The 13,353-nt window shown below is 39.4% G+C and overlaps 1 protein-coding gene across 2 annotated transcripts in view; it reads left to right on the forward strand.

Moving 5' to 3' along the window:
- smap1 (small ArfGAP 1) overlaps window positions 1-12,553 on the forward strand; it is a 115,009-nt gene extending 102,456 nt beyond the window's left edge. For both annotated transcript variants that reach the window (XM_077236933.1, XM_077236934.1), the window contains 3 exons: window positions 6,372-6,597; window positions 7,164-7,480; window positions 12,371-12,553. In XM_077236933.1, the coding sequence (XP_077093048.1) occupies window positions 6,372-6,597; window positions 7,164-7,480; window positions 12,371-12,505 (678 nt within the window). In that variant the 3' untranslated portion in view covers window positions 12,506-12,553. The remainder of the gene's footprint in view (window positions 1-6,371; window positions 6,598-7,163; window positions 7,481-12,370) is intronic.
- The last annotated feature ends 800 nt before the right edge of the window (window positions 12,554-13,353 follow it).

The following is a 13,353-nucleotide window of genomic DNA, read 5'->3' on the forward strand; positions in this document are numbered from 1 at the left end:
CTAGCCATAAAATAATGTCCATTTTCAACAGAATCACAGACCTTACCTATTGAAATGTTAAGTTAGTGTTATAGTGGCCTTTAATACTTATGGTATTTTTGGTAATGTATGAAGCAGAAGGTGAAATCATGCTGCTTTTATGTGGGAATATTACCTGTACTTAATGACACTGTGATTGAAGTCTAGACCAGCTGAGTATCGATCACGACAATGTGAGGCAGTGGATATATTACTAGAGGGCTGACTGGAAACATATAGGTCAGAGTGCGAATGCAGGCTCAGATTTCTCCATCTTCTATCTGTAACCACTGCTAACACAGTTAACTGATCCCAGAGCAGTACCGCAGGGACAATGTTCTTCACAATGTCTGTTGTACCAGTGGAGGTCATGAACGCAATACAACCAGAACATCTCAGTGGCTATGGGATTGTTCTTTGTAAGGACATTGGCAGGGAACTTCATAAATGCTCTCAAACCTTTCTAAAGGAATATTCTTGTCCTTGAAGAATTCGTCTAAATGCTTACTTTTAAATCTCAAGGTCTGAAATCACAACAGAAAATTGTGAAAATCTGGCATCAAATGAGTTGGCTTGAGTAGTTTTTCTGATTTTTTGGTGCAAATAGTTTTTCTGTTCATGTTTGGTAACGGCATATTTGCTGTGAAATAAGTGCCCTAACTCTTCGTTTATTTTTTCCCCTTTATGTTGTTGATTGTGTGTCTGTGTTCCCCAGATGGCCTCTTGTCTCATCCGCTCTTTCCTGCTGACTGATCCTCAGACTCTGAGCTGCAGTGGGACCTTGGCAGGGTGGCACTGCCAAACTCTGAGCTGGCACATCTTCGTCTTCACCAAATCCAACCTAACACATTTTTGATTTTGGGGCACTTCTGTTCTTTTGTTTCTTCTTTTCTTTTTTTTGTGCTCAGGTTTTTCTGGTTTCCCAGGCAGAAGGATGCTGTGGGGAAAAGTGGATTAGCCCAGCCCACAGCACCACCAGAGTGCTAATTATCTGTGTGGGGCTGCTAATCAGACAAAGCCTACTCTGTTGCACATAAAATCTCTCTCTCTCTCTCTCTCTCTCTCTCTCTCTCTCTCTCTCTCTCTCTCTCTCTCTCTCTCTCTCTCTCTCTCTCTCTCTCTCTCTCTCGGGTATGAGTGAGTGAGCGAGTGAATTGTGTTTGGGGGTGGATAGAGCTGGAATATGCACGGTGCTCTGTGAATCTCACAGTGAAATACAGGCTTCACTGTGTTTGTACACCACGTGTGTGTTTCTGTGCTAATGTGAGGGAGCGAAAGATCAAATATTCATGGTTTTGGTGCCACACTGATTGTTGATGGATGAGAAGTTGTAATGCAATACAGTGATGTAATTGGACTGCTATCAAAAGGGCGGCAAACACAAGATTTGGAGAGTAGATTGATGAAAAAGCTACTTCACGACCATTAGAAAAAAATATATTTTTATCTTTTTTTTGTCCATTCAATAGATCTGTTCTATCATTTTATCTATCGTTATCTTGCTATCTTCCATTTTATCGTTCTGACGTTCTATCGTTTGTGCTAACGTTCTGTCTTTCATTCTATTTCTCTTAACGTTCTGTCGTTTGTTCTATATATCAAACGTTTTGTCGTTCGTTCAACCTATCTATCGTTTTATCCTCCGTTCTACTCATGTAACGGTTTTTCGTTCGTTCTACCTATCTAACACTCTGTCGTTCCTTCTAACATTCTTTCTGACTCCATTAAAGTTGTTGTTATTCTTTAACCTCTTATTCTTTAAAGGTAAAGGTCTTTCTTAGAACTGATAGGAAAACGTAGGATTTAACCTAAACAATAAGATAACAAAAGTTATAATCACTTTAGCTTTCAACATCATCAGTGATAAAAGGAAAGATTCTCAAAGCCTTTAAAACAGGCAAAGTTATTTATTAAGTTACATGTTTAAACATACAGACAGCAGAATGGAACAACATACTGTATAGAAAACTTAGTTGTAACAAATAATGTACGGTTGTGCAAACGAGGCTGTAAAAGCCTTTTGGGAGTATGAGGTTACGCACTAGTGTGCGGGAGTGGCAGGGTTAAAGCCTTTTCTCCAAGATCAACAGTTACCTTTCCTTCTTGTACCCTGAGCAAAGCATTGTTAAACATGAGTGGAATACCAACACAGAAACTGACCGACTGAAAAACAAAAGATGAGGCAAATGGGTGGTGATCAAGAGGGGGAGAAGAACATTAACATATTCTCCTCAATGCATGTTTAACCAATAGTACCTAGATTGTACATTAAGATACTTTAATATGTCTATTAAGTTCACCACCATTCATGTCAGTGTATAAGCAGTCAGATGAGACCAAACATGACATAATTACATATTAGAACACACTAGTAAATAAACAGTATGTAGTTGAAAGCATATGTCCTGTGAAGCAAATGGTACAAACGTGTCATTGAGGTGCAAATGACTCTCTCGACAGAACCATCCTGAGCCTTGAGTGTCCCAAGAGTGCTCTATCCGCATATTGATGAAATCCCTGACACTAGATATGCAATAACATACTGGGATGATGTATCATCACACTAATTCACATGTATACCTTTAAATTGCTTTTTGAAGTACTAGGACAGTAAAGAGTTCTGCCCATATTTGCTCAGCCCTACAGTTCCTTCTGTCGTTCATTCTACCTATCATTCTGTTGTTCTATCTATCTATCGTTCTGTCGTTTGCTCTACCTATATAACGCTCTGTCGTTCGTTCTAATGTTCTGTCGGTCATTTTACCCATCTAATGTTCTGTCGTTCATTCTAACTATCGTTCTGTCATACTTTCTACCCATCTAATGTTCTGCCGTTCATTCTATCTATCTATCTGTTGTTCTATCTATCATTCTGTTGTTCTATCTATTTATCTGTTGTTCTAACTATGTTCTATCTATCTGTTGTTCTATCTATCGTTCTGTTGTTCTATCTATTTATCGTTCTGTTGATTGCTCTACCTATCTAACGTGCTGCCGTTAGTTCTAATGTTTTGTACTTTGTTATATCTATTATTCTGTCGTTTGCTCTACCTATCTAACGTTCTGCCGTTTGTTCTATCCATCGTTCTGTTGATCCTTCTATCCATATATTGTTCTATATATAGTATATACTGTATAGTTATATCTATCATTCTATTGTTCTGTCCATCTATCATTTGTTCTATTAATCTGTTGCTCATTCTATCAATACAATATTATAGTGACACAGCCCTAGTGTAAATGTGTTGTGTGGATATATAGAAGAGAAAGCATTGCAATCTTTGTAGCATGCTTTTGAGATGCACATTCATGTGAGCATCCTATCACAACAAACTAAAGACGTGTGCATGTGAGAACAAAAAAAAGTTTTGTCCCTCCCGCTCATCCATACAGCATAGAGAATATATCTGCTCCTCTCTCTGAATTCTGGAGTGTTGGTCTCCTGTCCTCCTCCTCCTCATTCTATTTTTAATTCTAATAGCATTTCCTGTGTCCCTCTGCGGACCCCCGATGGATCCCTTCAAATGTCACTCGTATTACAAATAGAGAAAAGGGCTTATGTCATCTCTTTTTCATAATGTGGCCTGAAAAAAAGCTCACTCCTGCCAAGTATGTATGTTCTTGCTTGTTGCTGAGGTCTTGAGACTAGCTGTCAAGAGTTTGTGTGATTTCTTTGTTGCTCATCTCTTTTCTCTCATGCATATCAAATCATGAACCCATTATAGACTGTAGCAAGCATTTGTTAGCATCAGCCTTCACAGGTTAATCAGCCGAGGGGTTTGCGTATCAGATGTGCGAGGCGGTGTTTGGCTTATCGTGCCGCAGTGCTGTTCACCCGTGTTCAGCTCTGCTCGGTTCTTATCAGATGTGGCGACTGACGCAGCAGCAGCTGGAAGTGTTCCTCCCACATACCTAAGCGCAGAGTTGTGTATTGTCGGCCCATCTAAATGGGAAGAGAGCGTCCGCATGTGTCCCTGCCAACCTCCACCCCATCCTCCCAACCCAGCCTTTTTGTCTCTGATTACTGTGGAACATATCCGTGCCCGGAGCTCCGGGACATTGATGGATAGACAGCAGGAGAGGGGAGACTGTCTCTGAATAGCGCTCTTTTCGTTTAGTTTTATTTATGAGCTCATGTCAGGCACGTTCTTCAGCAGTGAACTTCAGAGAATGGCCTGTTCGATATCTGCCATCTGAGTAAGCATGTTTGCCACTTAATGATACTAGACTGGGGTGATTTTTGTGGGGAAAATCGATTGAAACACATATCTACTTGTTTTCGCTCAATTTGAATTCAAATGATGTGGCACATTCTTCCCTCTGTTTTTTCACTCCCTCACTCTGCTTTTCTCTTTCACTCTCTATGGAGGGTGAAATGTTATAATTAGCTCTAGTGCTTAAAAGACCCTGTGAAATTGTTTGGCAGATCAGTTTCTTTCCTTTAACTTATTTTTGTTAATAGATAGTCTATTGTGATCACCAAGGCTGCATTTATTTGATCAAAATAAAAACAGTAACATTATGAAATATTATTAGTTCTGTTATATATATTCTATTTTAATAGATTTTAAAATGTAATTTATTCCTGTGATGGCAAAGCTGAATTTTCAGAATCATTACAAGTCTTCATTGTCACATGATCCTCAAGAAATCATTCTAATATGGCGATTTTGTGCTCAAGAAGCATTTCTTATTATTATACGTTTCGAAAACAGTTGTGCTGCTTAATTTTTTTGTTGAAATATTATTTTTTCTCTCTCTGACCAAGACAAACCTCTCTCCAAGGACTCTTTGATCAATAGAAAATTCAAAAGAATAGGATTTATTTGAATTAGAAATGTTTTGTAACATTATAAATGTCTTTACTGTCAGTTTAATGCCTTCTTTCTGAGTAAAAGTATACATTTCTTTCTAAAATTAAAAAAATTCTGTACCCAAACTTTTAAAAGGTAGTGTATTTGCAACAAAACTGTGTATATTTGTATTAAAAAAAATTGTTTTCGATGTAATGTTAAATTTATCAACAGCATATAAATACCCTTGCAGCCAAAAGACAAAGACACTAGGATTCATGAAGTCCATCTGGCATGGCTAATATATACAGTAGCATGGTGTGTTGCTAGCATAGCGCACCTCAGTCCTGCTTAAATAGTGTGATGCCCTCCTGGTTCTTAATCAGGAATGGAATGGAGCTTGTGCCAAATCTCAGCAAGGCTCACCCAGGTCTTGCACATCACTGAACATGACCTTGGGCCACTGTTGAGTTTCTGCAGCCATGTGCCACCAGAGTCAGTCAGTTACTTGTCAGCATGCTGACTTTCCTGAACATATGAACTATGATTTGGGCCTAGAATTTTCCCTCAGTTTCATATTGACAGACTTGCTTTTTGGAGGGTAACTATGGCATCAGCCGTACCATCTGCAGCTTTGTGGCTGCTAGTCTAGCATCGCACGACTGTAATTGAGTAAAAGGATGCAGGTGCTTTGACTGAACACAAACTGCCTCTTACTGATTGTCTCCTCCATCTTTTGCTATTTGTGTGTGCTGTAACTTTACGTAAACGGTGAATTGTGTCTCCTCTTCCTGAGCTATTCATTCATCACAGCTGCAGTCTAATTAATGTCATTTCTCTGCTTGAAGATGATGAAGCCTTTCTTTCATCTTTGTGTGTATGTGTATTTGTGTCTTCTCTCCTCTGTGTTTATACAGGATGGATATTTTTAACCAACTTCGATTTGATTTGCCATCTTTTAACTCTCTCTTTTGGTTCCTTAAGAACCATTGCTCAGCAACTTTTTGCAGGCAAAATGCTGGCATTTCAATAGGAATCCACATGATTGAGAATTTCACGTTAGAAAGAAAGATTTCTACAGAAATGTGCTTGGTTTGAAAGTGACTTCTGTGTGAGCTGTGTTTTATACATTGCTACACCATTTAGAATGAACCTTTTTGACTACAAATTTTTGATAATGTGATCGCACCTTTTCTGGTACTGTGGCAGCAGCATAGTCCAGTTTTGATCCCAGCCTAAGCTACTTAATAAGCAGATGGCCAATCCTTAACATGAGCATGAATATGATAATTTTTTGGTACTTTTCTGTTAGTGGTATTTCGTCTGTGGATGTTTGGAGCTGTATCCAATTGATTTGGCACAGGTTTCTGATCATTTAGACTGGAAAGTCTGTAGAGATACCTCATTTGGCTCATGATTTTAAGGCCCACATATATATCCACGTGTGTGTGTGATAGCTAATGTGTTTGTCGATTTATCAGGAAATTTTGTTTTGAGAGTGCATTAGCAGGTGTTGAGAGTCTGTATTGCTTTTAGTCAACCGTCTCCTGTGCTCTGCAGGTCGGATCCAGTAAGGCAGCTGGGGTTGTTCAAGCCAGCTCTGCCGGAGGGGCTGTGGCAGGTGCTACGGCCACTGGAAGTTCTGCTCCAGCACAGGGAGATCTGGACCTGTTCAGCGAAACCAGCGGGAGCAGCAAAGCAGAGGAATCGGCCAAGAAACCTCTCTCCAAGGACTCCATTCTCTCCCTGTATGGCTCCAGCACCGTCCCACAACAGCCTGCACAAGGTATATCCATCCCCCCAGAGTCCCACTTTCTTATTCCTCAGAGAATGAGCGATCTGAGTGAGAAAAAGCTGATCTATAAATGGCGCTTTGCGTCCAGAGTCCATTTCTAATGTTGCAGTGGGAGTGTGTGTGTTTGAGAGAAAGAGAAAGCAAGCAAGGTTCTTGAGATCCCTGCTTTAATGGGAGTATCAATTATTCAAGCACTGCGTGCCTCAGCACTCTGATACTGCTGAACGAGGTTTAAAGCTGCCTGCTTCTCCTGCCCTGCTCTTCAAAGAGGACATTTCCCAAACCTCAGATGCTCAAAATGAAGACTCCACCATCAGAACGCTTTATATTTCCCCTTTCATCCTGCACAACTCTCCTGTCTCAAAGATCTATTTTCTCTGTGCTAAGGGCAAGAAACTGCACACATTAGCACAGATATTGATTGCTCTCCTCTGCCTGTGATGCTTTGTGTGTCCGCGTCCTCTGGTCTGCTTCTGTTTTTGTCTCTTTGAACATATTGAAAATGGCGCTGTGTGTAAATCTTATTTGTGTACCTTTGTGCAATTCTGCTCCCACAGCGACTGCGATGTTCATGGGCCCGTCTCAGATCCAGTTCCCTGCGCAGCCACAGGGGAACTTCCAGGCTTTCCCCGGGATGGGAGGAGCCATGCCGCCCAGTACCATGATGGGAGCTGTCATGGGTCAGGGTGGCGCGATGATGGGCCAGAATACAGGCATGATGGTTGGCATGACAATGCCTAACGGTTTCATGGGCAACGCACAGCCAGGGGTGATGGGCTTGGCTCCAGGCATGATGGGACCTCAGGGCATGGTGGCCCCTCAAAACATGTATGCCATGCAGCCAGGTCAGCAAGGACAGTGGAATATGGCACAGGTATGTTATGGTGCTGTAAGCAATTTACTACAAATAAAATGTCCCTACAGTAGGGGTTGCACGACTACTGATTTTTGCTAGTCGATTTCTTATCAAAACAATACTCGAGTTACTCCACTACTCGTGGTTCATGCTACTGTAAACGAGAAGACATGAAATAGTTCTTATCAATAAATGTTTATTAATTCATAATGCAACAATTACATAAGTACTCTCAAAACATTATAATTATGCCATTACATATTTTAATTTCCATGTTAAAGAGTAGCTAAAGCCAAATAAATAGCCGTTCTTCCCTATCATTACAGATGCAACCTCCGCTTTTAGGGGCCGTTCACATATCGCTTCTTTTGCGCACTCAAGTTTTTTATTTCAAATGAGGCTCATAATGGAAGAGACAAGCATGTGGTGCGGGTCATGAGACAAAAACCAACCGATAAGCTTGCATTTCCGTAACAACATCGAAAGCTCGGCCAAACAGCTGATCATAGCTGTTCACTGCGGGCTAGAAATCATTAATCCTTTGGTGATACTTCCTCGTCATCATGGAGAGCGCAGTTCATGGTTGCATAACAACGACTGACGCCATGGGAGCGCGAGCGCTTGTGGAATGAAGGAGAGCGTTTTTAGGCGCAATATGTGAACGGCCCCTTGCAGAGTTGGCAAATTACGATATTTTTGTCATCCTTGATGAAATACTTCAACACATCTGATGTGTGGTGTCTATGGGTGACGTTTGCCATTTTGAATTAATTTTTGGTTAATGGCATAGAGGTTAATGGGCGCTCGAGTAGTCGATTGTTTCCAAAAGCACCGACTAGTGGTTGAAGTAGTCGATCTCTCGACTAGTCGACTAGTCTGTGCAAGCCCTACCCTACAGTGAAATTGAGTGTCTTATGAAATCACACCTGTCTCTGTGACAGCTCTGGGGGAATAAAAATGTTCAGGGAGTGGCCTGCACTTCAGAAAAGATGTATCATGATTTCCTCAAAAAATAATAAGCAACAATAATGTTTTCAACATTGATAATAAGATTTTTTTTCTCGAGCAGTAAATCAGTATATTAAAATGATTTCTGAAGGATCATGTGACTGAAAAAACATTAAAACAGAAAACAGTTGTTTTAGATTCTAATAGTATTCACAATAGTACTGTATATTTGATCAAATAAATGCAGCCGTGGTGGGCAAGTATATTTAGGAAGGCCCACTCAGGAAGATATTTACATCTAAAACATTTAAAACTATTTTTATATTGTAAATTATACGAGAAATAATTATAAGTAATTATAAGAATATACTGTGCTGTAATATTAAACGAAGTCCTTATGAAACTAGTTGTACTTTTTGTTTGGATTGGTACAGTAGATCTGTCGAGTGGTAATCTTGTTGAAAGCAGATAACAGCTAGTTAGCTCCATTGCAAAAAGGAAAGAGCCTGTCAATTTTGCCTGTCAGCCTGTCAGAGTATTCAAAAAGCTGGCAAAAGAATGACAAATGCAATCATATCATGAGATAAACAGAACCAAAAAAATAAGTTGTTGGTGAAAAAAGGGGACCTGAGAAATGTCTTAAATACTTTAAAGTCACATGCCGGAGTTCAAGAGCCTCAGGTGAGGTACATAATGTTCTTCTGTGGGTGTATTTTTTACCAACCTTTTGGGAATCTGCCATGAGTCATTGATATGATGCAATGGCTGCAGTGGATCAGTGTCTGCTTTTTATAGAGAGAACATCTATATCTGAAGCTATTACCATTCATCATATTCGATTCCCACCATGCATCTCCCAGTAATCACAAAGCTTTCCTTTTTATTCAGAGCAGATCTTTCAGATTTTCAAAACCATTTTAGGTGAAAAGCGAGTTGTCACATTCAGTCTCTCGGCCACTCTCACCGTATAATCAGAGATTCATAATAAGGGTTTTTAAAATCCTCATCTAATCTGCTGTCACCTCCCATCTGCATGTGGCTCATTAAAAACGAGGTGCTCAGTGACTCCGACCTTTCATCTTCTATCATCTCCCTGCCTCCCGTGGCCCATGACCCCCTGTGTATGAGGCTGTGAGCGGAGGGAGTCCGAGATTTCGGCCTCCTAGAGGTTAATTGCATATCATAAATCAATATAGTGTGCCTTACACTCACACAGCCTTAATTAAAATCCCTCCCCACAATGCAAGTGTATGTGTCCTGAGTTATAGGCCTTCAGCAGCACATTTGTATTTTGAGAGACCGGCTGAGGAAAGAAATGAGTGTGCTTAATGGTTTTTTGGAGTGAGGGTAATTTTGCCGCATGGTTCCTGGGAGGAGTGTTTTTTTTCTGAGATGGATCTGACTTGAAATGTTTTTCTTTGTTACCCAGCACACAGAGCATCTCCCTCTTTTCTGAGGAGAGCCAGTGCACAGGGAGGAGAAGAATCATTAGCGTTTGATATTCACTCCCTTTAATACGGCTCTTGGAGTATTTACAAACACTCACTCTAAGAGGACCCTTATTTCTCTGTGTGTATGCGGTATTGTGTTGCAGAGGAAGCAGGTGTAATTATGAGATTGGCCAAATTTGTCCCGCTAAATGAAGTCTAGGTCCACAGTGGGTCCTCCTGAGTATTTTGGAAAGGTTTTTTAAAATATTTTTCCCTCTATCTGACTCTAGTCATTCACTTCATGGCCTAAAGAGGTTTAGTCACCTTGTGAGATATCAGAGCACTCCAGGAGTTCACGGTGATAGATAACCTCCCTCACCGCCTCAGGAAGGGGTTTAGTGCTTTGGAATTAAACACGAATAGGAGGCCGGTGAATTATGTGCGTTATAGTCTGTATTTCAAGATTGTATGGGAAAAGGCAAATGCTACTGTTTCTGTGTATTTAAAGTGGCTCTTTTTTTTTTGCCTTTTTGTACCATATCAATATGTATTCCCTTCAATCTGCTACCATTCAAACATTTAGCTTCGGTGAGATTTTTTAATGTTATTATAAAGTCTCTTATGATCATCAAGGCCACATATTTTTTTATATATATTTTAAAGTGTATTTTTTTTTCCTGTGATGGCAATGCTAATTATTTCATGCATCATTACTCCAGTCTTCAGAGTCACGTGATCTTTCAGAAATCATTCTAATATAATGATTTGGCGACCAAGAAAAGTTTCTTATATTTGAAAACATGCCAAAAGAACAGCATTTGTTTGAAATAAGATTTTTATTTTTTTCTTAAAAAGAAATATTTGGAGCGTTTGTGTAGTCTAAAAACATGATGTAATTACGGTCGTAATTTCTTTTTTCATTACTATTTTATGCAATATTTATGCAAGCTGTGTAGTTCTTAAGTATTTTATATGCAAATGAACTCTGTTTTGATTGGCTCATTTCACTGTTTCGCTCCACAGATCAGGCTGAGCTGAATAGTGGCTAAGCAGTTTGGTAAACATTAACATAACATTGTATGTAAACACCAACCGTCCAGTCAGTTAATAAGGTTGACTATTTTAAGTGTTATATTTTTTGAAAGCTGTGCTATAATTTAAGAGACTGAACGCAGCGTCTTCGAGAGGTTTTTAGCGTGCTAACAGCTAACAGTGGTTAAGTGTGGTGTTAGACTGTCAGTATGGAAAAATATAATGTCATTATATATCCATTTTGACTACTGATAGACTACTAAAAGATTGCACAAACTTTAGTTCCCAGAATTCAAGTTAATAATGAAAAATAGGAGACTGCTTATTTGAAACCATTAGTTTTTCTCTCTGCTGGCTATAAGCTGTAGAGACAGGAGTATAAATCAGACAGACGTGTCTGATGGGCTGCCCCACAGGACCAGTCAGGAAGAATACTGGTGGAAGTCAAGGGAAAAGGGTAGAGGTATAGAAAATGAAAGAGAGAGAAGTAGACGAAGAGTAATTAGAGGGGTGAGTGAGTTTAAAAATCAGAGGACAGCTTAGTAACCTGAAAAGAGGAAAATGGAACTTTGGAGTGAAAGGCCATCCTCAGGTGAAATTACTCATCTTATATCTGATCTGATTGTTTACAAAAATATATATATTTTACTTTTCATGGAACTGCAGTCACTTCACCAAAAGCAATTCTTTATCTTTTAATAACAAAACTCTGTTTCAAAACCTTGTGACCTTCATAGACGCATCTTAACAGTCATGTAATCTTGTAAATGACCAATTTGAAATTGAAATACTTTTATTCAGTAAGGACGCATCAAAGTGACAGTAAAGACATTTATATTGTTACAAATTTGTATTTAAAATAAATGCTATTCTTTTTACTTATATGAAATTCTTTTCTTTTAACTTTTACTTAAAGTAAAAATATTCCTTTTTTTCATAAAAATATTAAGCAGCTTAACTGTTTTCAACATTGATGATAATAAGAAATGTTTCTTGAGCCCCAGATATTAGAATGATTTCTGAAGGATCATGTGACACTGAATATTTCACAATATTACTGTTTTACTGTATTTTTTTTATCAAATAAATGCAGCCTTGGTGAGCATAAAAGACATTTTTAAAAACTGACAATAAACTTTTGAATGGTAGTGTATGTAGAAAATATTTTTTATTAAAATGTTTAAATACATTTTAAATTAAATATTAAATAAAATATTGTGAATTAAATGCTTATGATTTCTCTCTCTATGTTGGCCAATTTGGAGTTTTGTTTGAACTCATTTCAGTGCATTCTTGCCTTTTCCGCAAAGGGCACATGTAATTCTGGCAAAGAATTTAGCCGAAATTATGTATTTTTAGGAGAAACCCTTTTTCTATTCGTTTTCTGTCAGCCATGATCCCTTAAAATGCTTCCTCTGTAGGTTTTGGACCAGCGCAAATTATTCTAACAAGTTTAGTATCTATAAATGTTTCACACTTCTCTCTCTCTGCTTTTCAGATTAACCAACAGATGTCTGGAATGAACCTGAATGGTTCCGGTGCTCCAATGGCATTTGGGCCACCTGGAGCCCCCATGGGCGGCTGGGTGGCACCCCCATCTGGTCAGACCCTCAGCACCCAGCTCTGGAAGTAAATTAATGAGGGACGATGGAGGACAAGGGGCACCGCATCCCTCCATCTATCCTGTTTCCTGAGTTTTATTCATGTACTGTCATTCCCACCCTTTCTCTTTCCAACTAGTACTACTCTGGAGAGCATTGATTCAACCTGCCCTCTGTGTTTTGATCAAGTGAGCGAGAGTATCACGTGTAAGGGACTGGCAGCTTTGACCGTCTTATTTGCAAATTTTTTTTCTTCTATATATATATATATATATATATATATATATATATGAATTTTTTTTGGGGGGGTGGGGGGGGGGTGGGTTCAAATCACATATCAGCTACATGAAAGCTGCTGGACCAATTATACAGGCTTCTAATATATCTTTACCAAATAGAGTCATAGTATTTAAAAGACAGAGGTATGGCTATCATATTTGTGACATCCCCCTCCTTTTCCTATCTTCCGTAGCCCCATGTCCCAGAACCCTGTAGCAGATATTGTATAGACCCATGTTATGTAATGTAATCATGAGATAGACAAACCCCTCGCCCCCCTCTCTCTGGCTTCTCACCCCACCGCATCTGTGTAGCTCCATGACAAACTCCATCTTTACTGTGATGTTTTAATGTGTGCGTTACAGAGAAGCACAGTGAGTGAAAGATAAATAAACCTGGACGACTGTACAGCTGCGATGGCTAATGGGAAAAGGGGGTTGGGGGTCAATAGAAAAGGGCTCGTGGAAGGAATTGTAGTTTTAGCCATCTCGTTTTGACCGATCAAAAGCGTGCAGTCGAACACGTCAGTCCCGCCGCTGTAGCAGAGCTTCTATCCTCTCAGACAGGGTCTCTCTGCTGTGCAATAATTTAAACATCCCCA

Source organism: Siphateles boraxobius, unplaced genomic scaffold, assembly GCF_051911475.1.
Source record: "Siphateles boraxobius isolate OS27281-9 unplaced genomic scaffold, OSU_SipBor_1 20, whole genome shotgun sequence".
Lineage (NCBI taxonomy): Eukaryota > Metazoa > Chordata > Actinopteri > Cypriniformes > Leuciscidae > Siphateles > Siphateles boraxobius.